The 27,721-nt window shown below is 43.4% G+C and overlaps 1 protein-coding gene across 2 annotated transcripts in view; it reads left to right on the top strand.

Moving 5' to 3' along the window:
* The window catches only part of LOC134344183 (inactive ubiquitin carboxyl-terminal hydrolase 53-like), a 150,150-nt gene that overhangs the window by 78,919 nt on the left and 43,510 nt on the right, over positions 1–27,721 (top strand). For both annotated transcript variants that reach the window (XM_063043561.1, XM_063043560.1), the window contains exons 11-13: positions 4,834–4,977; positions 13,103–13,784; positions 27,454–27,512. In XM_063043561.1, the coding sequence (XP_062899631.1) occupies positions 4,834–4,977; positions 13,103–13,784; positions 27,454–27,512 (885 nt within the window). The remainder of the gene's footprint in view (positions 1–4,833; positions 4,978–13,102; positions 13,785–27,453; positions 27,513–27,721) is intronic.

Here is a 27,721-nt window from a genome sequence, read left to right as displayed (position 1 = left end):
GACATCACCAAGGACCCGCCCAAAAAGCTGTTTGTGAGCCATCTCGCTGGTCTGTGAGCCATCCTGCTGGTCTGTGAGTGAAGCCGTTCTGAATGATGAGTTGTTCCTATTCTATCTCTCTCTTCCCCCACATTGTCCACCGCCATGGCAACGATTACTGCGAACTGAACTACTAAACTGGACTGAACTTTGAGTCATTTTGAAATTGGTCATTTACCCCTAGACAACGATAGAGCTTGATTGATGCTGTTATCTTAATTCTGTGCACATGTGTGTTTATCATCACTGAACTGTTGCATTTATTATCCTTTCGATTACTGTGTTGCTTGTTTCCTTAATAAAACTTTCTTAGTTCTAGTACTCCAGACTCCAACTGAGTGATCCATTTCTGCTGGTTTGGCAATCCAGTTACGGGGTACGTAACATAAGTGGGGGCTCGTCCGGGATTTTGAACGCTAAATTTGGGACGGAGTAAATTGATTGGGTTAAAATTCCCGAAAGAAAGAAAAGACAAACAGCAGAAATGGAGGTTGAGGAATTTATAAAGGCGCCGACCTTGGAGGCATTAGAGGATGCCAGGAAATCGGAATTGATAGCTGTGGCCAAACGGGTGAATCTTGCCAAGGTGAAGTCGACAATGAGGAGAGAGGAGATACACAGAGCTATTGTAGAGCACTATGTATCTAAAGGTGTGTTTCCCCAAGGTGAGCTGGGGGAGGTGTCTATTGAAAAACCTGCTGGAGACGCGGTACAGGTACAGCTTGAAAAACTGAGACTCGAGCACGAGTTCCGGGTACGGCAGTTAGAACACGAAGAGAAGCAGTTAGAAAGGCGGGAGAGAGAGAAAGAGGTAGAAAGGCAAGAGAGAGAAAGACAGTTGGAGAGAGAAGAGAGAGAGAGGGACAGACAGTTGGAGAGAGAGGAGAAACAGAGGGAAAGGGAATTTGAGCTGGAGAAGTTAAAGATAAGGGCCGAGCAGGGGCTCGTGCCGAACCAAGGTGGAGGGTTCCGGGCGACCCAGGAGGTTAGGCTGGTTCCCCCATTTGACGATACCGATGTGGATTGGTACTTTCTCCATTTCGAAAAAGTGGCCATAAGTCAGGAATGGCCGAGGGATAAGTGGGTTGTCTTACTTCAGAGTGTACTGAAAGGGAAGGCCCAACAAGCTTACTCAGCTTTATCCGCGGAAGATGCCCAGAGGTATGAGGTGGTGAAAGAGGCCATCCTCAGGATTTATGAGTTGGTCCCGGAGGCATACCGGCAGAGGTTCCGGAATGCGAGGAAGCGGTGGGACCGCACGTATTTGGAGTTTGCTCGTGAGATGCAAACATATTGTGAGCGTTGGTGCGCCTCGAAAGGGGTAGAGGGGGATTACGACAGACTGCTGCAACTGGTTCTGATTGAGCAGTTTAAAGGTTGTGTCCCTGAGGGTATGAGACCCTACCTCGATGAGAAAGAGGCAGCCACGTTAGCCGCAACTGCTAAGTTAGCGGATGAGTATGCGTTGACGCATAAAATGAAGGTTGCCCCGAGTAAAGGCTACCAGAAGGGTGGTCAGGACGGAGGGGAGAGTCCGCCGGAAAAGTCAGAAAGTAAGCCGGGGACTAGTGAAAAGGATAAGGTAGACCGGGAGCAGTCTGGTCGGAAGTCTCCTGGGGTCGTCTGTTATAATTGTGGGAAAGTCGGACACTTTGCGTCCAGGTGCTTTGCCCCAAGGAAGGAGACGGGGAAAGGAAAAGCGGAAATTTTGAATGGCTGTATTGAGCTGTTAAGCGAACCGCTAGGGAAGGACAGGTCTGAAAAAGTCCAGGAAGGGCGCGAGAGGTTTATCTCGGCCGGATTGGTGTCAGTGAAAAAGAGGTTAAAACCAGTTCCAGTGCGGATCTGGAGAGACACGGGAGCGTGTCAGTCACTAATACTGAAGAGTGTATTAGAGTTTAGCTCAGAGACCCAGACTGGGGAGGTAGAGGTCAAAGGTGTTGGGGAAGGGACAGAGTCAGTCCCTTTGCACCAGATACATTTACAGAGCAACCTGGTCTCTGGACTAGTCACGATCGGGGTGAGGTCCGAATTACCGATGAAAGACGTGGAAGTCTTGCTCGGTAATGACATCGCCGGAGGAATCGTGTTCCCAGTCGTGAGATTGACGGGTCAGCCTGCCAGCATGGAGGCCCCGCCCGCGATGGTGAATTTGGCTGAAACATTTCTGCCAACCTTGTATGAGACAGGGTGTAGTGAGATAAGAGGTAGTGAGGGAGCTGGGACGGACGTAGCAGTAGCCAGGAAAGAATTTGTGCAGACGCAGGAGCGAGACGAGGGGCTGATGGTTTTTGCCGAGACAGCCCTCTCTGACACAGCCTTGACAAGCTATTGTGCGGATGAGGAAGTGCTAAGGAAGAAAGGGAAATCAAGTACAGCATCCGCAGATGAGGAGTGGGGGGTGGTGCAAAAGAGTTATGGGGATGAGGTTTTTAACATGGCCCACGAGGTACCCCCCGGTGGACATTTTGCGGTGCTGGAGGAAACAGTTGGTGGAACCATGAAAGAGAGTTACCGGCTGTCCAGGGGGAAAAATGTTATTGATCATGACCGACGCGAACTGAGACGGTCACCGGCTTTTGATATGCTAACAAACCTAGTCGGTGTTAGCGTGGAAATCAATGAAGCTAGGGGCCCCCTGCTAAGAGGAAAAAACCATTTTGAAAAGATTAGGATGGGATCGGTCAGATGGGAGAAGGCTATTGTTTTGGCCAGGTCTACTGATAAGGTCTCTCCCTTAATCCCCGAAGGAGTAATTAAACGACTCGCACCCATGTGTTTGATTGTCCCGAGGAAATGCAAAGAACTGGGACGTTGGGTTATGTCGGTTACAATAGGGCAGCCAAGCAAACAACACCCATATTTTTTGAGTAGTTCAGTGACTAAAGGGCTGATGAACACAGAGGTGTGTATTGGCAATTTAACACGGCTGTCTGAAGCCAGCGTGATAGTGAGCCTTGGAAAAAATGAATTCGGCCACACGAGAGTCACTTACCTGGGAATTGTGGTGACACAGGGGCAGCTGGCAGTGATGCAAGCTACAGTGCAGGCTATCGCTGACCTCCCAACCCCGACAGACAAGAGGGCCCTCAGAAGGCTCTTGGAGATGGTGGGGTACTGCAGGAAGTTTTGCAATAACTCTGCGGTCAATACCCGTCCCCCTCCTACTAAGCCCTTGCGAGAGAAAATTGAGTCGGAATGGGACGACCCTTGTTATTGTGGTCCGGGACAAAACCAAATGAGAGGTTACATTGGTCGCAATTCATCAGTGTTTTTGGCCACTATGAAGTTTGCTGAGTTGGAGCCTGGTCTAAGGGATTATTAATAACACGTGTAAAAGGAACAGAAAATGTGATGACTGTCTGTCAAGGTGTTGACAGCTTCAAATTCTCTGTATTAGCTAAATAACTGTTAAAGATGTATATTGTGTATGTATCAGATAATGTAGTCATGTTTGTAATTTTTACCTCCCGGTAAAAATCCTTAAAGGGGGGAAGTGTTACGAGAATACACATAAAATTAAGATGTTTGCTGGCCTGGGCTAGCATCAGTGGCATCAGCAGTTGGTCTGCCACCTGCCCTCAGGGGAAGGAGAGATAAGGAACAATGGAGCAGCGTCTGGAGATGTGTAATGAAGGGATGTGGGAGGAAGAGCTGTCTGGAGCGGCTCCCCCCTTTGAGCCCTGAACTGTTTGAAGTGATGGACAGGCGATACCCCAGCAGGGGGATAAAAAGGGACAGGTTCGCTAAGACAGACACACACGCCACCCGAGGTAACGAGACCCTGGAAGCGGTGCGCTTCTCACGAGTGGGTGAGAAGTCCCAGACAACGACAAGGGTGGAAAGGTACGATCAGCGGGAACCCGGTGTGTGTCCGCCCTTGCCTGGGTGCCGGGTTCACTGCAGAGGATCGACCGCATCTGGAGGAGGGGTCACAGTCGGTGACCTCAGGTGACATCACCAAGGACCCGCCCAAAAAGCTGTTTGTGAGCCATCTCGCTGGTCTGTGAGCCATCCTGCTGGTCTGTGAGTGAAGCCGTTCTGAATGATGAGTTGTTCCTATTCTATCTCTCTCTTCCCCCACATTGTCCACCGCCATGGCAACGATTACTGCGAACTGAACTACTAAACTGGACTGAACTTTGAGTCATTTTGAAATTGGTCATTTACCCCTAGACAACGATAGAGCTTGATTGATGCTGTTATCTTAATTCTGTGCACATGTGTGTTTATCATCACTGAACTGTTGCATTTATTATCCTTTCGATTACTGTGTTGCTTGTTTCCTTAATAAAACTTTCTTAGTTCTAGTACTCCAGACTCCAACTGAGTGATCCATTTCTGCTGGTTTGGCAATCCAGTTACGGGGTACGTAACACTCCAAACATCTGGAATGCTGTATGATTACTTAATACCTATTGATAATGATTATATTTATATAATTTGGTATATTCAAATTCATTTTATTCTATATATTGCTTGTCTTTATATATGATTCTTAATTTTAACTCTCTTTATGACTATATTGACTATATCTTTACAGTCTATGTAAAGCACTTTGATCCTGTGTCCTTGTTTATGAAAGATGCTATATAAATTTATTATTAAATTGTTTAGAACACTATAAATTTATTGTCCACAGAATTCAAGAGCGAAAACTTTCATATTTGCTTTTAATCCCCTTCTAACTTGTACCAATGTTTTCTGATATAGGCATGAGAGTTCTATAATCCGTTTCTGTTGTGTGAAATTTTTGATTCCTATTGTATTGAAGAAAATTTTTATTTTAAACAGTTAAAGTGTTTCCTGATGGCTCATCATTTTCGCCAATGGACTGTTCAAATGAACGTGCCCAAAAATCAGGGAATGGAAGGAATCCTCCACATAACCAGAAAAAAGAAAATGATAAGCCAAGAACTGATTATATCAAACAAAGAGGTTAGTGTCTTTTTAGTCATAGAACACTTCAGCACTTCGGCTAGTTTAATCTGTGCTGAACCATTAATCTGCCTCTTTCCATCAACTTGCACTCAACCATACCCCTCCCATCTATGACCCTATCAAATTGTTCTTAAATGTTGAAATCAAGCCCGCTCTCAATTGTTCCATGCTCTCAACTTCCTCTGAGTAAAGAAGTTCCCCTTAAGCATTTCACATTTCACCCTTAACCCATGACTTTCAGTTCTAGTCTCACAGAGCCTCAGTGGAAAAAGCCTGCTTGCATTTCCTCAATCTATACCCCTCAGAATATTGTAAACCTCCATCAAATCTCCTCTCAAATTTTCCATGTTCTAGGGAATGAAGTCCTAACCTATTCAACTTTTCCCTATAACTCAGGTCCTCAAGTTGTGGCAACATCCTTGTAAATGTTTTCTGCACTCTTTCAGTCTTATTTGCGTCTATCCTGTAGGGAGGTGACCAAAACTGCTCTCAATACTCCAAATTAGGCCCTGCCAATGTCTTATACAGTATATTTCAGTATAACGTCCCAACTCCTACTCTGCTTGGTCTTCCCAAAGTGCCGCACCTCACACTTGTCTGCATTAAATTCCATCTGCCATTTTTCGGCCCATTTTTCCAGTTGGTCCAGATCCCACTGGGAGCATTGATAGTCTTCCTCGCAGTTCACTGTACCCTCAATCTCAGTGTCATCTTCAAATTCGTTGATCCAGTTTACCACATTATAATCTAGATCATTGACAGAGAAGACCAATAATGACAGATTCAGCACCGATCCCTGTGATGCACTACTGTTCACAGGTCTCCAGTCAGAGGCAACCATCTGCTACCACTCTTTGGCTTCTCCCATGAACTGACTGGCAGACCACAGTACGTGTGCTTGCAACACTGTGTGTCCAACAGAGTGATCAGCAGCACTGGGGCTCCACAGGGGACTGTCTTGTCTCCTTTTCTCTTCACCATTTACACCTCGGACTTCAACTATTGCACAGAGTCCTGTCATCTTCAGAAGTTTTCTGATGACTCTGCCATAGTTGGATGCATCAGCAAGGGAGATGAGGCTGAGTACAGGGCTACGGTAGGAAACTTTGTCACATGGTGTGAGCAGAATTATCTGTAGCTTAATGTGAAAAAGACTAAGAAGCTGGTGGTAGACCTGAGGAGAGCTAAGGTACCGGCGACCCCTGTTTCCATCCAGGGGGTCAGTGTGGACATGGTGGAGGACTACAAATACCTGGGAATACGAATTGACAATAAACTGGACTGGTCAAAGAACACTGAGGCTGTCTACAAGAAGGGTTAGAGCCGTCTCTATTTCCTGAGGAGAATGAGGTCCTTTAACATCTGCCGGATAATGCTGAGGATGTTCTACGAGTCTGTGGTGGCCAGTGCAATCATGTTTGCTGTTGTGTGTTAGGGCAGCAGGCTGAGTGTAGCAGATACCAACAGAATCAACAAACTCATTCGTAAGGCCTGTGATGTTGTGGGGATGGAACTGGAATCTCTGACGGTGGTGTCTGAAAAGAGGATGCTGTCCAAGTTGCATGCCATCTTGGACAATGTCTCCCATCCACTACATAATGTACTGGTTGGGCACAGGAGTACATTCAGCCAGAGACTCATTCCACCGAGATGCAACACATAGCGTCATAGGAAGTTATTCCTGCCTGTGGCCATCAAACTTTACAACTCCTCCCTTGGAGGGTCAGACACCCTGAGCCAATAGGCTGGTCCTGGACTTGGAAATAATTTGGCATAATTTACATATTACTATTTATGGTTTTATTACTATTTAATTATTTATGGTGTAACTGTAACGAAAACCAATTTCCCCCGGGATCAATAAAGTATGACTATGAAGCCATCATCTAATCTAATTTACTACCTCATCTCGAATGCTAAGGGACTAAACCTTCTTAACCAACCTCCCATGCAGGACCTTGTCAAAGCCCTTGCTGAATTCCATGTAGACAACATCCACTGCCTTGCCTTCATCGACTTTCCTGGTAACTTCCTCGAAAAGCTCCTCGTAGGATTGGTTAGGCACAACCTAACATGCACAAAGCCACGTTGACTATCCCTAATTACACCCTGTGTATCCAAATACTTATATATCTTGTCCCTTAGAATACCTTTCAGTAATTTTCCCACTTCTGATGTCAGGCTCACTGGTCTATAATGTCCTGTCTTATTCTTAGAGCCTTTTTTAAACAATGGACCATTAGCTGTTGTCCAATCCTGCAGCACCTCACCTGTAGCTAAGGATGTTTTAAATGTGTCTCTAGGGCCCCTGCAATTTCTGTACTAGCCTTCCACCAGGTCCAAGGGAACTCCTTGTCAGCCTTGGGGATTTATTTTCCCTAATTAGTCTCAAGATAGCAAACACCACCTCCTTTGCAATCTGTGTAGAGTTCATGACCTTAGTGCTGCTTTCCTCACTTCTGCAGACTGTGTCCTTCCTCTGAGTAAATACAGATGCAAAAAAAATGTTTTAAAATTTCCCCCATCTCTTCTGAATCTACACACAGATTACCACTCTGATCTTCCAGAGGATCAGTTTTGTCCCTTACAATCCTTTTGCTCTTAATATATCTGTGGAAGCCCTTAGGTTTCATCTTCACCTTGTCTGCTGGAGCAATCTCGTGACTTCTTTTAACCTTCCTGATTTATTTCCTAAGTCTTCTCTTGCACTTGTACTCCTCAAGTACCTCATTTGTTCCTACCTGCCTATACATGCTATGCACCTCAATATCTCTTGAAAACCCTAATAAACTTGACTTTTATTCTGACAGGAATATACAAACTTTACTCTCAAAATTTCACTTTTGAAGGCCCCCCACTTACCAAGTACACCTTTGTCAGAAAACAAGAGAAAATCTGCAGATGCTGGAAATCCAAGGAACACACACGAAATGCTGGAGGAACTCAGCAGGCCAGGCAGCATCTATGGAAAAGAGTACAGTTGATATTTTGGACTGAGACCCTTCAGCAGGAATGGAAAAAAAAATGCTGAGTGGAGTTAAAAGGTGGGAGGAGGGGAGAGAGTAACACAAGGTGATAGGCGAAACCAGGAGGGGGAGGGGTGAAGTAAAGAGCTGGGAATTTGGTGAAAGAGATACAGAGCTGGAGAAGTGGAATCTAATAAGAGAGGACAGAAGGCCATGGAAGAAAGAAAGGAGGAGGGAGGAGCACCAGAAGGAGGTGATAGGCAGGCAAGGAAATGTGAGAGAGGGACAAGGGGGATGGGGAATGGTGGGGGGAGGGGTGTTGGTGAGGCCATTACCAGAAGTTCGAGGAATCGATGTTCATGCCATCAGGTTGGATGCTACCCAGACGGAATATAAAGTGTTGTTCCTCTAAGCTGAGTGAGTTCTCAACATGACAGTAGGGGAGGCCATGGATGGACATATCAGAATCGGAATGGGAAGTGGAATTAAAATGGATGGCCACTGGGAGATTATGCTTTTTCTGGCGGATGGAGTGTAGGTGCTCAGCGAAGTAGTCTCCCAATCTACGTCGGGTCTCACTGATATACAGGAGGCCACATTGGGAGCACCAGACACTGTGTATGACCCCAACAGACTCTCACAGGTGAAGTCCTCTACTCCTAGTTTTTTTTCCAGCCCTGCTGAAGGGTCTTGGCTTGAAATGTTGACTGTACTCATTTCCATAGATGCTGCCTGGCCTGCTGAGTTCCTCCAGCATTTTGTGTGTGTTGTCTTTCTCATCCAGCCCTTTTTATAGTATGGGAGCCCCAGTCAATATGTGGCAAGTTAAAATCACCTAATATCCAGTCTTGTTTTTCTTATAACAGTCAGTGATCTTTCTACAGATTTGTTCCTCTAAATCCAGCGGATTGTTGGGTGGTCTATAATATAATCCCATTAACATGGTCATACCTTTCTTATTCTTCAGTTCTACCCATGAGGCCTCACTAGACGAGCTCTCCACTTTGTCCTGTCTGAGCACTGCTGTGACATTTTCCCTGACGAGCAATGCCACCCCTCCTGCTCTGTCACATCTCAAAGAGTAGAACACCGGAACACCGAGTGGCCAGTCCTGTCCCTCCTGCAACCAACTGCAATATCATAAAAGCATGTGCTCGTCCATGCCCTAAAGTTACCCCCCTTGCCTACAATACTCCTTGCACTGAAATATAATCCTGTTTGGTTAAACTTGAGGATCCAACATTCTAATTCTCTAATCAAGCTGTTCTGGAAAATCTACTTTCAATCAATGATTTTTCCCCCCCTACTGGTACATTATTTGAAGTTAGAGTAACTGATCTATTCCCTTTGCCATTACCGAAACTACCAATCCAAATTAGGTGTGTGTATTTGACTAAAATGTGATGAAGTATTGTTAAGCCAGCACTAGGTGAAAATATAAAAAGAGAATGACCGATTTTGCATTAACTGATGTGAAGTACATATTTGTATGTAGCAGTTGCTGCAGCACATTACATAAAACAAAACAGTAAATCAAAGGATATTAAATTATATTTAGGAACGTGGCTTAGTGAGCTTACTGTAGGATCTGTAAGTGCAGATATGTATTTATCTTTTATTTACTTTTAAAAAATAAATTAAATGAGGATGCAATATCCAGTTCCTGCCTTGGCCCTCCACCTTGCTCTTCTATACTGGCTGTCTGCCTTTCACATGCAGTCCTGATCTGGTGTTTCGACCTAAAACATCAGCTATGCCTTTGCCTCCATGGATGATGTCTGACCCACTGAATTCCTGCAGCAGCTTATCTTTGCTCCAGATTTCAGCATATGCAGTCTTGTTTTGACTTTTCAGTATTGAAGAGCGTGAGCCTAAATCTGTCGATGTTAGTTAATCTAGTTGTGAGCAATTGGATGGCATGCAAAATGGTTTTCACTGTACTTTAGTATGTGTCAATAATAAACTAGTTTATTATTGGAGTATTATTATTATGGCGTATGCTCCATAGAAAAGCTTTTTTTGTAAAAGAGAAATGGTCTCATGGAATTCCAAGGACATTACTCTTGTCAATTAGCCATTCCTCAACCTTCGTTTCCAGCTATTGTGCCAAGTTAGACTTCATTTTCTGATTGTTCTTTGGATCCCTTTTTAAAATTATCCTGCAGTGTGGGACTTTGTTAAACATCTTGCTAAGATCTATGTTGACTGCTTCAAATGCATAATCTTTACTGATCTCTTTGCTAACATTTTCAAAAATTTACTCAAGTGGGTCAGACCTATCCTCTAATAAAATCCACATTGCCCATCCTCGATTAATCTGTGCCTTTATGGAAGATGCTTATACTTTCCCACTGAATTGATTCCAGTAGTTTGCTTAGCATCAAACTTAGAAGTCCTCCAATCTTCTGTTACCATTCTTGTCACCAGAGAATTGGGAAACAGGTGAGCAGTATCTTGGTATAATTTTTCCCTGACCTAGTGACTAAATTGGTAAACACCTTAATGCTTTCTCTCTCAAAGTTTATTGTATCTAATATGTCATACTCTTCTTCATTATAACCATATTCATCTTCTCCTTTAATGAAGACTGACTCATTTGGTCTAAAAAGACTTATTTGTTCATTGGATGATCTCTTGCTCTGTGTTTATAAAACACATTAGAATTTTCTTTGACTTATCATTGTTTTCACAGAAACATAGAAAACCTACCGCACAATACAGGCCCTTCGGCCCACAAAGCTGTGCCGAACATGTCCTTACCTTAGAAATTACCCATAGCCCTCTACTTTCTGAGCTCCATGTACCTGTCCAGGAGTCTCTTAAAAGACCCCATCGTATCTGCCTCCACCACTGTCGCCGGCAGCCCATTCCACGCACTCATCACTCTCTGTGTTAAAAAAACAACAACAACTTACCCCTGACTTCTCCTCCAAGCACCTTAAATCGTGTTAGCGATTTCAGCTCTGGGAAAAAGCCTCTGACTCGCCACACAATCAATGCCTCTCATTACCTCATACACCTCCATCAGGTCACCTTTCATCCTCCGTCGCGCCAAGGAAAAAAGGCCGAGTTCACTCAACCTATTCTCATAAGGCATGCTCCCCAATCCAGGCAACATCCTCGTAAATCTCCTCTGCGCCCTTTCTATGGCTTCCACATCCTTCCTGTAGTGAGGGTGGCCAGAACTGAGCACAGTTCTCCATTTGGGGTCTGACCAGGGTCCTATATAGCTGCAACATTACCTCTTGGCTCCTAAACTCAATCCCACGATTGATGAAGACCAATGTACTGTATGCTTCCTTAACCACAAAGTCAGCCTGCACAGCAGCTTTGAGTGTCCTATGGACTTGGACCCCAAGATCCCTCTGATCCTCCACTTCTCCTGAGAGAACTTCAATTTCAATAAAAGAATAACCTCAACACGAGAAAATCTGCAGATGCTGGAAATTCAAGCAACACACACAAAATATTGGTTGAGTGCAGCAGGCCAGGCAGTATCTATAGGAAGAAGTACAGTAGGGCCGGCTGGTGGCACAATGACATCAGCGCCGGACTCTGAAATGGAGGTTCCCGGATTCGAACCCAGTCGGGTCCGCTCCTGAGTACGTCTTCCATCCGTGCCGGGTTGAGTGTCGAGATCACAACTCCACCTCGTAAAATAAAGGGAGAAATACTGCAAAATGACTGTGGGAGGAGTGGCGCACCACACAGTCTCTCTCTCTCTCGCTCCGCGCCTTGTAAAGGCATGAAAAGACATCATCCCGCCAACATCGCACACACCAGAAAAAAAAGGAACAAGTACAGTTGATGTTTCGGGTTGAGATCCTTCGTCAGGACTAACAGAAAAAAGAGATAGTAAGAGATTTGAAAGTGGGAGGGGGAAGGGGAGACCCAAAATGATAGGAGAAGACAGGAAGGGGAGGGATGAAACGAAGTATAAGGGATTACGCGACTCCCTTGTCCATTCGTTCTCTCTCCCCCCCCCCCATCCCTTCCCACTGATCTCCTTCCTGGCACTTATCGTTGTAAGCAGAACAAGTGCTACACCTGCCCTTACATTTTCTCCCTCACCACCATTCAGGTCCCTAGAGAGTTCTTCCAGGTGAGGCGACACTTCACCTGTGAGTCTGCTGGTGTGATGTACTGTGTCCGGTGCTCCCGGTGTGGCCTTCTATATATTGGTGAGACCGGACGCAGATTGGGAGACCGTTTTGCTAGACACCTACGCTCTGTCCGCCAGAGAAAGCAGGATCTCCCAGTGGCCACACGTTTTAATTCTACGTCCCATTCCCATTCTGATATGTCAATCCATGGCCTCCTCTACTGTTGAGATGAAACCACACTCAGGTTGGAGGAACAACACCTTGTATTCCGTCTGGGTAGCCTCCAGCCTGAAGGCATGAACGTTGATTTCTCTAACTTCCATTAATGCCCCTCCTTCCCTTCTTACCCCATCTGTTACTTATTTATTTTTGTCTCTTTTCCCTCACAATAACTCTTTGCCTGTTCTCCATCTTCCTTTGGTGTTCCCCTCCCGCTTGCTTTCTTCCAAGGCCTTCCGTCCCATGATCCTCCCTCTTCTCCAGCCTTGTATGCCTTTTGCCAATCAATTTCCCAGCTCTTGGCTTTATCCTTCCCCCTCCTGTCTTCTCCCATCATTTTGGATCTCCCCCTCCCCCTCCCATTTTCAAATCTCTTACTATCTCTTTTTTCCAGTAGTCCCGAAGAAGGGTCTCAACCCGAAACGTCGACTGTACTTCTTCCTATAGATGCTGCCTGGCCTGCTGCGTTCACCAGCATTTTGTGTGTGTTAAAAGAATAACCTGCTTGTTGTAAGGAACCTCTCATTCTTTTGTATATTAAAGCCATGTTATATAAATGGTAAACAAGAGAATATCTGCAGATGCTGGAAATCTGAGCAACGCACACAAAATGCTGGAGGAAACTGGTAGGCCAAGCAGCATCTATGGAAAAAAAAATCCAGTCGACGTTTCAGGCCGAGGCCCTTTGGCTGGACTGGATGCTGCCTGGCCTGCTAAGTTCCTCCAGCATTTTGTGTGTTATATAAATGATATTAATTCTGAAATTTTACATGAATGGTGTTGTTTTATTGTTTACTGTTCTTTGCTGATATTGTGATTGTATTTTTTTTCCAGATGACAGAACTTCAAAATCTGGGGCATCACATTTTGGCAATAGCACAAGACATTTCTCGGATCAGCATGCACACAGTCAAGGAAAAGGATATTTAAGTGAAGGTAGAACGACTACACCCGTTAAGGCAATATCAGATAAATATGCATCTGATTCAATACAACATAAAAAAAGTATGAGCTCCACTGGATATGATACTGATACCAGTCAAGATTCGAGGGACAGAAGCAATAGTAGAAGTAGAAATAAGGGTAAAGTTTGGAAACCCTCACGGGAAACACTAAATGTGGATAGTATTTTTGAGGAAGAGAGCAGGAGACAAAGCAGTCCAAAGCACAAATCAAACACAGCTCAGCAGGTGTTACATAGAAAAGGACAGAACACCAATGATTTATTGTATGAGAAACGAAAGCACAAAGACTTAAAGACAATATATGAAGATGAATTCAAACAAGGAAGTGCAAGTTCTTTGCTGGAAGTTGATGGGAAAGCACATTTAGAAAATGAGAAAAGCACAGATGAAAATTTAAAAACCCATAGCTCTGGTTATCGAGTGCAGAAAATGGAATATGGTCACGATAGCAGCAGTTGGTTCAGTGGTGGCTCCACTAACCATGACCCTCAAAGTATGGAGATCTCCAGTGGAAAGAACTTGAAGAGGAACCAAGATGCATTTTCCCAGAGGTACTTATTCTTTATAGATTATTCTGCTTTTACAGGTTTAAAGTGCAGTCGGCCCTCCTTATCCGCGAGTTCTGCATGCGCAAATTCAACTAACCGCTGTCATTATTCCCTAAACAATGCAGTATATCAACTATTTTACGTAGCATTTGCATTGTATTAAGTATTATAAGTAATCTAGAGATGATTTAAAGTATACGGGAGGATGTGCGTAGGTTATCGTGGATCAGGATCAAAAAAAAAGCTGGAAGTTCTCTTACTAAATAAGTTGGAACAGGTACATCTGGTATTATTTAGCGTCAGTTAGTGAAACGTTTGTCTTAGTATATAGTATATATTTTACCTTTCTGTGCATATAAAACACTTAAGAAACGTATGTTTCAGCGCTGGGCCCAGTGACAGACCGCTCCCGAGCGCGCGCTCCATCCATGCCGGGTTGATATGGAGGATCAAAAACCCAAAACCCAATAATTAAACCACTACGTTGCTTTGTAATAATTGTAGCTTTCTTTGGGGCAGGGCCTTTCTCACTTTATCCTTTAAAATTGTTCCGATCGTTGACCGACTGTAGCCTAACACTTTTCCAATGACCGATGGCGTTTCACCTCTTTCTGATGGCTTTATTATTTCCACTTTATTTTCAATCATGATCGTGATTATTTTCGTGAACAGAAACACTGCGGATTCAGAGCTCCGCCACCGGGTCCTAATGTCCACCACACTGAGACAAGTTAAATAAGGTCTGGGGTTCTGCTTGGTCCTGAGGCCAACGCACTGAGAGATTGAATAAGGAACTTGAGCATCCGCGTTTTTGGTATCCGCGAGGGGTCCCGGAACCAATCCCTCGCGGATAAGGAGGGCCGACTGTATGTTTAAATGAAGTAAAATTGTAGTTTATGCATTCACTTTTTCACATTTATTCATAATTTGTGATCATATTAAGCTGTAAAATACTGGTAAAGATCTTACACAGCCTTGAGGTTGCTAATTATTTTTGCTCTTGAGCATGCTGTGTCATGGAACATAGTCCCAGATCCAGACTTCCACTAGAAGCTGGCTCTCAGCTCATCAACAAGATGCAGAGCTCCCAGCACGATTGGACCGCTGCACTGACAGAACTATCTTGAACAGTGTGACCCCACTACCAGTAACACCAGCAGACAAAGTTGCTACTTATTGAACGTTTGTGAATATCTTTGTGAGCAACCACCTAGCATTAACCTGTACAGCAGATTCAATAAAGACCAATTAACATTTGAGATCCAGTTATCTATGCAATGGTATCTAAATGGGATATTGCCCCTTAGTCTGGTCAAGCAGTATCCTGACAGTTGTACCTTTTAGATGTGCCAAATCTCATTACAGTCCCTGAGCACAGACAGCAGAACAGGAGCATGAAAAGTGGCAGTATAGCCTTATACAGGTGGAAGGAAGTAGCTCTTAGAATTTTTAATGTTGACCAGACATCTATAAGTTTCATGGTGCTATTTCAAGCATAGGCAGATCTGTTCTCTTTCTAAAGCCTCCATGGCCTTCCTGTAATGTGCAAGTGCAGCCTAACCCAAGTTTTATACAGTTACTGCATGATTTCCTTACTCTTGTGTTAACCAGTGAAGACAAGCCTGCCAAACACCTTTTACCAGCCTAACTACTTTACTAGCATAGCCACTTCTGGGAGCTATAGACTTCCTTGCCTGTTGGTAGTGACAGTACAAAGATCTTTATCAAGGCCCCGGTGATCTCCTGCCTTGCCTCTTTTAGTAATCTATGATGTATTCTGTTCAGGCCTTGGGAATTTTGATGTCATTCCAAAAACCCAGTACCACCTGATCTCAAAATCTCAAAATGCCCATGTTACTTTTGTAACACTTGCTTTGCCTAGTGGCATGATCTCAGTGTGATAGCCCCCTGCCCAGCCAAAGCTTAGAACTCTTGTTTGGGTGAATGCTGTGCAATGTGTCCCCTGTTTCAAATCAGTACCCCGTAATGACAAGCCGTACATAGGATGCGGTTAAATAATTAAGATTTTATAATTCTTACTTGAACTATGGGGTTAGTAGAGAACCAAAATATAAAATTTTTTAAAAAGGCACCACTATATCTTTATTCAGTCTGTGCACAATTCATTCGTTGGAGCACACGCAATAGCCACTTTCCACCATTCAGTCTCCTCCGAACTCTGCCGGGTTCCGAGCCCCCGCTCAGGGTTTGCTCCGCTCACCAGGTCACAGCATCTCTTTTCGGGTGCATCTTCTCTCTTCTTCCCCATGGCGCGTTCTGCCCATATCCCGCGCAAACAACAGCTTACAGACACACAAGAAAGAATAACATCTATCCCGATGGGTTAACAAATGAATACAAGTCCCGTTATCAGTAATTATAACCCAAACATGCTGCTACAGAGAACCCCTTACCTCAGCAGTTAACATTACAAAGAAGCCATTTTATTATAACACTATAGAGAAGCCATTTTATTAGCCTGAGCAAGTAACATGAAAGATGAAGCCCCTAACACTTCCACCTATAGTCCGTGTTTTCCTTAGTGAATACTGACAAAATAAACCTGTTTAGTACTTCACTCACAGGCTCTGGTGCCAAGCATAAATTCGCTTCCTTATCCTTGCATGGTTCTACCTTCTTCCTAAATACCCTCTTATTTTTAATCTAAGTGTGAAATACTTTCAGATCCTCTTTAATCCTACATGCTGTTCCTGAACTCCATTCAGCTAATATTCAAATAACTCCCATGTGTAAGGTGTGGACTTCCTTGATGTGCGATGAGTATGCTTCCAATGGTGAGAGGGTCTAGGACCAGAGGGCAAGGCCTCAGAATACAAGGTTGTCCCTGTAGTACAGAGATGAGAAATTTCTGAACAGCGAGTGATGAAATTGGGATTCATTGCTGCAGACAGCTGTGGTGGCCAAGTCATGGGTATATTTAAAGTGGAAATTGACAGGTTCTTAATTAAGGCATCAGAGGTTACATTATGAAGACAGGAGAATGGGGCTGAGAGGAAAAGTAAAATCACTCACGATCGAGTAGCGGAGCAGACTGGGTGCACCGAATGGCTTAAGTCTGCTCCATTCAGAGTTGAAGTGAGTGAAGCTATCCACGCTGGTTCAAGAGTCCGATGGTTGAAGGGGGGTAATAACTGTTCCTGAACATGGTAGTGTGGCACCTAAGACTCCTGTACCACCTTCCTGATTGCAGCAGTGAGAAGAGAGCATGGCCTGGCCTGGATTGCAGGGTCTTTAATGATGAATGCTGCTTTCTTGTGGCAGCACTTCTTGTAAATGTGCTGAATCATTGCCCATGATGGGCTGGGTTCTATCCACAATTTTTTTGTAAAATTTTCCCTTGTTGGGCATTGGTGTTTCTATATCATTAGGAAATGAATCTCAGGGTAGTATATGGTGACATATATGTACTTTGATAATAAATTTACTTTGAACTTTGAAACAGGCCATGAAGCAAACAGTCAGGATACTGTCCACTGTACATCATATCAAATCTGCCCAAACTTCTAAGAAAGTAGAGGCATTACTGTCGTTATAATGGCACTTTGGTGCTGGTGCCAGGACAAATCCTCTGATGTGATAACACTAAGGAATTTGAAATTACTAATTCTCTCCAATGCTGCCGATTGCAGGTCTCCTGAATAATCCATGGCTTCTGATTGGGAAAGACTGAATGATTTTGTGGGGTCACACTCGTCCATGAGTGTCTTTATAAAGTCCATGATAACCATGGCATATTGATTCAGATCCTTGAGTCCTTGAAGATCACCCTGTCTACTAGCTCGAAGCAATACCATAGCCACTCCTGTACCTCCCGTGACCACCTCTTTGTTGCCCTTGTCTCTGGTGCCCTGCTTTTTAGCCATGGCCTACATGCAGGTAGGAGGAGTTGTGATTACTATTCCCAAAGCCCCATATGTGCCAAACACTTAGTCTTGCTGCCTCCTGTTTTCATTCACTGGTATTACTGTTCCAAGGCTCATATCTTCAATATTTTTGATCACCATTATGCAGATACTCAACTGATCTACCCACAAAAATACTGTGGCTGCTATAATCACTAGGTATCCTATGAGGAGCTGACACAATGAATAAGCTTTATTTTTGGGTGAATGGGCCTCCAGTAACACTGGAAGAAGTTCAAGACTATATAGGACACCACAGCTTGGTTAAATTGCATCCCTCCACCACTCTAAAAGTTCATTCCTTGCATTACTTGTGTAGGTTGTAGTGCATGCTACAAAATGTGCTGTTGTGACTTGCCTAGGCTACTTAGCACAGTTCGCAAGTCTGCAACCAAGGGTTTCATGAGAAGTATTTGAACAGTGCCACCTGCTGGTGTACCTCCAATTGAATGAGGAGTGGACCAATATCCCAGCAGGCAAATTGCAAACTGACTGAGTTGGAACTTCGAAGACATCATCAAATCTATCTGGGGTTATCTGGATGATTCTGCTCCTATATTTTTTGGTGTTCTGGATTCTATTTAAAGGCAAAAGAATATTTAGTAAGTAGGAAGCTGTTAAAAGGATCCCATCAAGAGTTCGGAGGCAGCATTTTTCCATTCGGGAAAAGGGTGGACATACCAAGATCAACAAAACCTGGCTGATGAAAGATGTCAAGCATCTAGTCAGGAAAAAGAAGGAAACATGTAATACTTTTAGGCATAAACATGAGAAATTCTACAGATGCTGGAAATCCAAGGCAACACACACACAAAAAGCTGGGGGAACTCAGCAGGTCAGGCAGCATCTATGGAAAAGAGTAAATAAACGATGTTTTGGGACAAGACACTTCATCAGCGTCCAGATGAAGGGTCTTGGCCTGAAATGTCATCTTCATCTGTCAGGGCATCAAGTTTAGGAGTTGGGAGATTCTGTTGCATTATAAGTCATTTGCAAGGTTACACTTAATGTTTTAAAGTTTTGTGTACAATTTGGTCACCGTAAAGACATAGTCAAGCTGGAGAGGATACAGAAGAGATTTACAAGGATGCTGCTTGGATTGGAGCCTAAATTATGAGGAGAGATTGGCCACCGTAGACCTTTATTCCTTAGAGCATATGAAAATGTGAAGTGACCTCAAGGGGTCTGGATAAGGTGGATTCTTTTCGCCAGCGCTGGGGTGTCCAAAGCTAGAGAGCACAAATACAAGATAAGAGGAGAGATTTAAAGACTTACAACTTTACATAGAGGTAGTGAGTACCTGGAACGAACAGCCAGAGGAGGTAGTCAAGGCCAGTACAATTGCAACATTGAAAAGGCTTTGGATAGGTACATGGAGGGGAGGGGCTTGGGGCTTGTGGTCAGCATGGACCAGTTGGGCTGAAGAGCCTGTTTCCATGATTCAAGAACTTCTGTAAACTGATGATTTTAAAGTATAAGTTGTGAAAATGGGGGGGGGGGGGCGGTGGTTGGATTAAAAAGCATAAAAACACTTAAACTAAATTAAATTGCTGAATTTTTCCCTGCTAATCTTCCATTTGCTTTCTTAGTACAGTATATTTACAACAGCTTACTGAGATCCAGTAGATGGATTTTCTAGCCTAAAATGTGGGAAGTCACTGCTGTCCTGTTGGACTCTGTAATGACTCCACCAGTGCAACGTGTTCTGAAGCCATTGCTAAACTGAAGGCTACACTGCTGTCTTCACTCCGGAGTACAACCATGAGTAAATCTGCCAGATGGATCACATTGATATTAGAATAACAAAGACTTGTATTTGTGTATATTTTCTGTGCGTAGCTCAGTTTCTTCTTGTATGTTGTTACACAGTGTGTGCCGACCCTTTTCCCCTTGTGCATTCTTTTACCCATATTTATACTGTGACACTTCTCAATTTCTGTTGCTTGCTGAAGTGGTTTCAGTGCTACGTGGTAACTCAGTTACTATGTTTTTTTAACTAAACTATTTTAAGTTTAATATTTTTGCATTTGTATTGATCATTTCATCTTGCAGGATTTATTGCTTTCTATTTTTATGTTAATTGTATGCTCTTTGGCCCACAAAGCTGTGCTGAACATGTCCTTACCTTAGGAACTACCTAGGGTTACCCATAGCCCTCTATTTTTCTAAGCTCCATGTACCTGTCCAGGAGTCTCTTAAGAGACATTACCATATCCGCCTCCATCACTGTTGCCGGCAGCCCATTCCACGCACTCACCACTCTGTGTAAAATTACTTGCCCCTGACATCTCCTCTGTACCTACTTCCAAGCACCTTAAAACTGTACCCTTTTGTGCTAGCCATTTCAGCCCTGAGGAAAAAGCCTCTGACTATCCACACGATCAAGGTCTCTCATCTTATACATGTCTATCAGGTCACCTTTAGATTAGCTTTATTTGTCACATGTACATTGAAACACTGAAACGTACAGTGATATGCATAATTTGCATCAGCAACCAACGTAGTATGAGAATGTGCTTAGGGCAGCCTGTAAGAGTTGCATATTTCTGACACCAACCTTGCCTGCCCAGAGCTCAGTAACTCTAAACCTGTATGTCTTTGGGATGTGGAAGGAAACCAGAGCACCTGCAGGAAACCCACAGGGAGAATGTACAAGCTCCTTACAGACAACGGTGAAAATTTAACCCCAATTGCTGGCATTGTACAGTGCCTGGATCCAATTCAGTTTGCTTACCATCATAACAGGTCAACAGATGGCATTTCATTGGTTCTTCACTCAGTTCTGGAACATCTGGACAATGAAAGTACATGCATCAAGATACTCTTCATTGACTACAGCTCAGCATTCAAACTTATTGTTCCCTTGAAACTGATCTCTAAGCTCCAAGACTTTAGCCTAGGTACCTCTTTGTACAACTGGATCCTCCTCTTCCTCACTTGCAGACCCCAGTCAGTACAGATTGCAACAACTTCTCTTCCACAATCACCATCAGCACAGGTGCACCACAAGATTGTGCTTAGTGTCCTGCTCTAGTCACTTATGACTGAGTGGTCGAGTGCCATATTTAAGTTTGATGATGATGCCAGTGTTGGCTGTATCAAAGGTGGTGACAAATTAGCATATAGGAGGGAGATAGAAAATCTAGTTGAGTGGTGTCACAGCAACAACACCCCATTCAACATCAGCAAGACCAAGGAGCTGATTATTGACTATAGGAAGAAGAAACCAGAAGTCCGTGAGCCAGTCCTCATTAGGGGATCAGAGGTGGAGAGAGAGGGTCAGTAACTTTAAATTTCTTGACATTATCACATCAGAGGACCTATCCTAGGTCCAGCACATCAGTGACATCACAAAAAGACACGACAACGCCTCTACTGTCTTGGAAGTTTGTGCAAATTTGGCTTATCATCGAAAACTTCTATAGATGCACAGTGGAGACTATCCTGACTGGTTGCATCACAGCCTGGTAAGGTAGCACCAATGCCCGTGAACAGTGGTGGACACAGCCCAGTGTATTGCTTGTATAGCCCTCCCCACCATTTAGTACATCATTAGCCAGGGTGTTAGAAGCTACAGGGGTAATGCAGGAGAATGAGATTGAGAAGGATAATAAATCAGCTATGACGTAATGATAGAGAGATTCACTGGGCCAAATACCCTAATTTTACTCCTATGTTTTATGTTCTAAATTCTCATCTACAAAGAACGTAGCCTCAAGAAAGCAGCATCTATCTTCAGGGACTCCACCATTCATGCCATGCTCTCTTCTTGCTGTTGCCATCAGGAAGAAGGGTCAGGAATCTTGGATCCCACACCACCAGGTTCAGGAATAGTTATTACCCTTCAACTATCAGGCTCTTGAACCAGCATGGATAACTTCACTCACCTCAACTCTGAGTCAATAGTTCGGCCCAGTGAGTCTGCTCTGTTATTCAATCCTGGATGATTTTTATTTTCCCTCTCAACTCTTGCCTTCACCACGTAACCTTTGATGCCCTTATTAATCAAGAGCCTGTCAACTTCCACTTTAAATATACCCATGACGTGGCTTCCACAGCCGTCTGCGGCAATGAATTACACAGTTTCACCACTCTCTGTCCAGAAATCCCTCCTCATCTCTATACTAAAGGGGCAACCTTGTATTCTCGTCCTAGACCCTCCTACCATTGGAAGCATACTCACTGCACATTGAGCAAGTCCACACCTGACATGTAGGAGCTATTTGAGGATTAGCTGAATGGAATTCAGGAGCAGCATGTTGCAGTAAAAAGGAAGAACAGGGTCGGCAAAGTAAGGATTCCACAACCTATGCACTCACTTTTAAGAAGAACTATACAGCTCATATTCTCAGGATGATTGACCGATTCATTGATTTAGATTAGATTAGATTATGAGAACACTCAGTCCTCTTTTATTGTCATTTAGAAATGCACACATGCATTAAGAAATGATACAATGTTTCTCCGGAGTGATATCACAGAAAACAAGACAGATCAAAGACTAACACTGACAAAACCACATAATTATAACATATAGTTACAGCAGTGCAAAGCAATACCATAATTTGATAAAGAACAGACCATAGGCACAGTAAAAAAAAATAGGCTCGAACTCCCGAGTCCCCGATAGCAGGCGGCAAAAGGGAGAAACTCCCTGCCATAAACCTCCAGGCACCATCAACTTGCCGATACCTTAGAAGCAGCCGACCACAGCCAACACTGAGTCCATCCGTCCGAAAACTCCAAGCTTCCGAGCAGCCTCTCTGATACAGCCTCCCGAGCGCCTTCGACCTCTCCCTGGCCGCTGAAACACGCAAAGCCAAGGATTTCGAGGCCTTCAGCTCCAGAGATTCCGGTTACCACACAGTAGCAGCGGTAGCGAAGCAGACATTTCAGAAGTTTTCCAGATGTTCCACTGTGCACTCAAGTCTGTCTCCATCAAATCAGGATTGTGCATGGTCCTCTACTTGACAGATAACAGATATTCATCACCGAAATGGCCGCGCACGCTGTCGTTGTGCCGCCATCTTCTCCCCCTTCCCAGGAGGTTGCACAGTTATTTACACAGTTTGTCTTTTGCATATTGTTTGTCAGTCTTTGTGTGTGGTTTTTCAATTATTCCATTGTATTTCTCTGTTCTGTGAATGTCTGCAAGAAAGTGAATCTTAAGGTAGTATATGATAACATATACATACTTAAAAAATAAATTTGCTGTGAACTTTATTCAAACTTTAGAGCACCACAGTAGTGTCGTGGTTAGCATAATCTTGTTACAGCTTGGAGTACACTGGAGTTCAGAGTTCAATTTCAGCGCCATCTATAAGGAGTTTGTACGTTCTCCTCGTGAACTGTATAGGTTTTCTCCAGGTGCTTCAGTTACCTCCCATATTCAAAAGATGTACCTGTTAGTAGGTTAATTGGCCATTGTAAATTGTCCTGTGATCAGGTTGGGGTTGCTGGGCAGGGTGGCTTGTGGGCCAGAAGGACCTGTTTCGGGCTGTATCTCTACATAAATAAATAAAACTTTGAGGCGGGGATCCATTCATTCTGAGTGGAGCTTGCACATTCTCCATGTGATCACAGAGATTGCCTCCCCGTGCTTCCAGTTTCGTCCCACGTCCTGAGGCTTGTAGGTTGTCTGCAGTAAATTGCCTCTTGAGTGTGGCTGAGAAATAGAATCTAGAATCCACCTCACCAGCCTCCGGGTCCAACATGTAATTCTCCGTAACTTCCGCCATCTTCAATGGGATCCCACCACTAAGCACATCTTCCCCCCCCCCCGGCTTTCCGCAAGGATCGCTCCCTTCGCGACTCCCTTGTCCATTCGTCCTGCCCATCCCTCCCCATCGATCTCCCCGCTGGCACTTATCCTTGTAAGCAGAACAAGTGCTACACATGCCCTTACACTTCCTCCCTCACTACCATTCAGGGCCCCAGACAGTCCTTCCAGGTGAGGTGACACTTCACCTGCGAGTTGGCTGGGGTGATATACTGCGTCCAGTGCTCCCGATGTGGCCTTATATATATTGGCGAGACGTGAAGCAGACTGGGAGATCATTTCGCTGAACACCTACGCTCTGTCCGCCAGAGAAAGCAGGATCTCCCAGTGGCCACTGTTACTTAACCGGCAACAATGAATATCAATCGAGACAGGTTATATAGAAACAACCAAACATTTATTAAACACGGATAAACGATTAAAAAAAACAAATGAAAACTTTAACCGGAAGTTAACCGTTATGCAGCCATTCAACAAATCGTCACTCGACACTGGTTCTTAAAGCGTTAAATGCGAAAACAGTTCTTAAAGCGATAAAGTCAGATGTAGTTCTTAAAATGGTAAATTTGAAAGTCCAACAGATTTATATGTTCAATTGGGAGAGACTTCTCTGGAGAAGGATTTCTTCATAGATGCGACTTTCCTGCTGGTTCTGTCTAAAAAGGATTCAAGATGCAGGAAAAAAAAACAGTTCAAAACAACTGACTGTAAATTCTAGAGAGAGCAAACCTTTGCATGAACTCTTATCTCTTTTGGCAAGAGTTATCTCGATGCAGGTCGCTACTCCTTCAGTGAAGACTCAATAAGTTTGATCCTTTGTTAAACTGCCAAATGATGCCAATTCCTCTCAATCCTTCTATCCTGTACTTCAATAAAGTCTTCACTCTCCCTTCTATTGCTGGAATAGGGTAAATCAGTACATCTAGCCAAATATTTCCAGTCCAATGATATTGTATCTTGCAACAGAATGCAACACTCTGTTTTAAAAATGAAACTGTGTCACAAAATCAAACACGCAACAGAAACGGAGACACAGCACATTCTACCTGGAAATCTACAAACTAAAAACTAACTGTGTCATCTGGGGTCTTCCCTTATATACCCATGGTGCACATGTCATCACATGACCTCACATCAGTGGGAAAATTACATCAGGTGACCTCCAAAAGACCATTACATCATTCTCACAAAAAAAATCACAGATCTCCTTGAGCATGTAACACCACACATTTTAATTCTACGTCCCGTTCCCATTCTGATATGTCTATCCACGGCCTCCTGTACTGTAAAGATGAAGGCACACTCAGGTTGGAGGAACAACACCTTATATTCCGTCTGGGTAGCCTCCAACCTGATGACACGAACATTGACTTCTCAAACTTCTGCTAATGCCCCACCTCCCCCTGGTATCCCATCCATTATTTATTTGTTTATATACACACATTCTTTTTCTCTCTGTCCTTTTTCTTCCTCTGTCCCTCTCACTATACCCCTTGCCCATCCTCTGGGTTTCCACCCCTCCCTCTTTTCTTTCTCCCTAGGCCTCCTGTCCCATGATCCTCTCATATCCCTTTTGCCAATCAACTGCTCAGCTCTTGGCTCCATCCCTCCCCTCCTGTCTTCTCCTATCATTTTGGATCTCCCCCTCCTCCTCCCACTTTCAAATCTCTTACTAGCTCTTCTTTCAGTTAGTCCTGACGAAGGGTCTCGGCCCAAAACGTCGACTGTACCTCTTCCTAGAGATGCTGCCTGGCCTGCTGCGTTCACCAGCAACTTTGATGTGTGTTGCTAGAATCTGGAGTTATTTGTTGAGAATGTAGGGAGAATAAATTAGAAGTAGAGCATAGGAAAAGACTATTCTATTAACTTGTGTCTTAATAACTCTATCACACTTCTAGGCCAGTTTTGTCAGCCTAGTCTCTGATCTGTCAACTTCCAATTGCCATATCAAATTTATTTGCTTGCTGTTGAAATTTTTGGCTTCCTGATACACTCATTAATGAGAAGAATTTTTAGCCTGATTGAAGATCGTCAACACCCTGCTATTAGAGGAAAGAAAGGGTGCTGAAAGAGTCATATTAACGAATTGTAATAAAGAATGATGGTAATTAATTGAGATGAAGATGCACCACAGAGAAAATATCACTGGAAGCCGATGCCCAGACAAGGAAAGATTGCTATCAGTGATAAGTTATAAAGGGGAAAGCAGTGGAGTTACAAAATGAATGTCTTTGATGGGTTAGAGACAACAGGAGGGTAGAATTTTGTTGTCTGGCCAATCTCTGGAAGCGATGTAAAGAAAATGATTGAAAACAAAAAGGAAAAGTATTTGAACTGGGAGATGCATTTACTGAAGACTTTAAAACAATGGATATTAAATCTGTTCAGGTCAAGCAGCTGGGATTAGCAGGAAGGATGCTTGGGTTTGCATGGTGAGTTGGGTTGAAGGACCTGTTTCTATGCTGTATTACTATGACTCTACAATTTCTTTGAAGACAAAATAAAATCAGTTAACATTAGTTTCTGGCTGGTTCTGACCAGAAAGTTTGAAATGTAATATTAGTTCCAGAGAGCTGTAGTAGGTCTAATCAAAAAATGATGGTCTGTTCTTGAAGTTGGAACATGCAAAAACAAGTGAGCAAGAGAAATAGCTTGACAGACAACTGGAAGCTCAGGGTCCTAATTGTGCATTGAGCAGAGGTATTCCCCAAAGCAGTCACATGATCCACCCTGCATTCTCCAGTTTAGAGGAGTTCACACTGAGTCGCAAATGAACGCCAAATTGGAACAAGTACCAGCACATTGCTGTTTCTGCAAGATCTTTTTGTTCTCTAAATCCTACTCTATATATTTGAATATTGCTTTTTTTCCACCAACTATACTACTAGGTATTCTCTTGTTTCTGCAATTTTTTTTATATTTTGATTTGAATTTTGCTTTTCTATATTAGTTTCACGATTACTCTTTTCCAAATTTCAATCTGTCATGGGTACATGCTATAGTTAACCATTGACAGTAGCTCTGTTAAGTACTGTACGAATTAAATGTTGTCTTGATTTACACCTCATCTACACTGATTGCAAATGTTCATAACTTATACCTCAAACGGGAGCGGGAGGAGGAGATGGCGGTGTGACGCAGCACGCGCAGCTCTCCGGTGAAATGATATCGTATCTGTTAAATAGGGGCCGAGACAGTTCTGATTTGATGGAGACAGACGTGAGAAACACAGAGGAACATCTGGAGAAATTTCTGAAATGCCCGGTTCACTGCCGCTGCTACTGTGTGATCAAGAATCTCCGGAGGGAAGGCCCCAAAATCCCCGGCTTTGCCTGCTGCTGGCGACCGAGGCTGGGGTCGAAGCGTTCAGCAGAGATGATGCTCGGTACTCGGTGTCGGAGGGCTGATTAGAGCTCGAAGTTTTTGGACGGCTCAGAGTCGGACTGTGGTCGGGCATGGCAGAGAGAGTTTTCTTCCTTCTCCCGTCTGCTTGAGATGTGAGACTTTTGAGAGACTTTGAACTTTTTTGCTGTACCATGGCCTGTTCTTCATCAAGTTATGGTTTTGTTGCACTGTTGTAATTATATGTTATAATTATGTGGTTTTTGTTAGTTTTTCAGTCTTGTTCTAGCCTGTGTTTCAGTGATATCACACCGGAGGAATATTGTACCACTTCTTAATGCATGCATTACTAAATGACAATAAAAGAGGACTGCGTGTCCTCATAATCTAAAACTGTACCTGCAAATCTAAATAAAAACTGTCAAGATACAAAAGTACTGTAGTCTGATTTTAAAAGATTCTCCTAATTAAAATATAAATGACATAGTCTATTAATTGTTTGAGTATATTATAAACCTGAGTGATACAAAGGATCAAATTAATTAAAATTGTATGTGGTGATTATTAAAATAAGATTGCCAATAACTTAATACATTTATATCTAAATTTTCATAATTATATATTTTAGGTCTCAAGTCAAAACTGATAGATTTCTTGATCAACCCAGCAGATTTTCAGATAATGAAGGTAAGATTTACTTACAATTAAAATTGTTACGCATGGTAATGTCAAAGAACTTGCAGGCATTTGTTCTTGTGACATAATGTTTACTGGGTGGTAGAAAGTTTTTTTTAAAAACCTAGTGAAGTAAGGCTAAACGTAATTCTGTAAAGTGGCAGGTAAAATTTCATGTGCAATCAAGTCGATCAAGATTTGAATAGCTCAGACTCAGCAGA

Source organism: Mobula hypostoma, chromosome 3 (genome assembly GCF_963921235.1).
Source record: "Mobula hypostoma chromosome 3, sMobHyp1.1, whole genome shotgun sequence".
Lineage (NCBI taxonomy): Eukaryota > Metazoa > Chordata > Chondrichthyes > Myliobatiformes > Myliobatidae > Mobula > Mobula hypostoma.
This window is presented reverse-complemented; position numbering and strand designations above follow the sequence as displayed.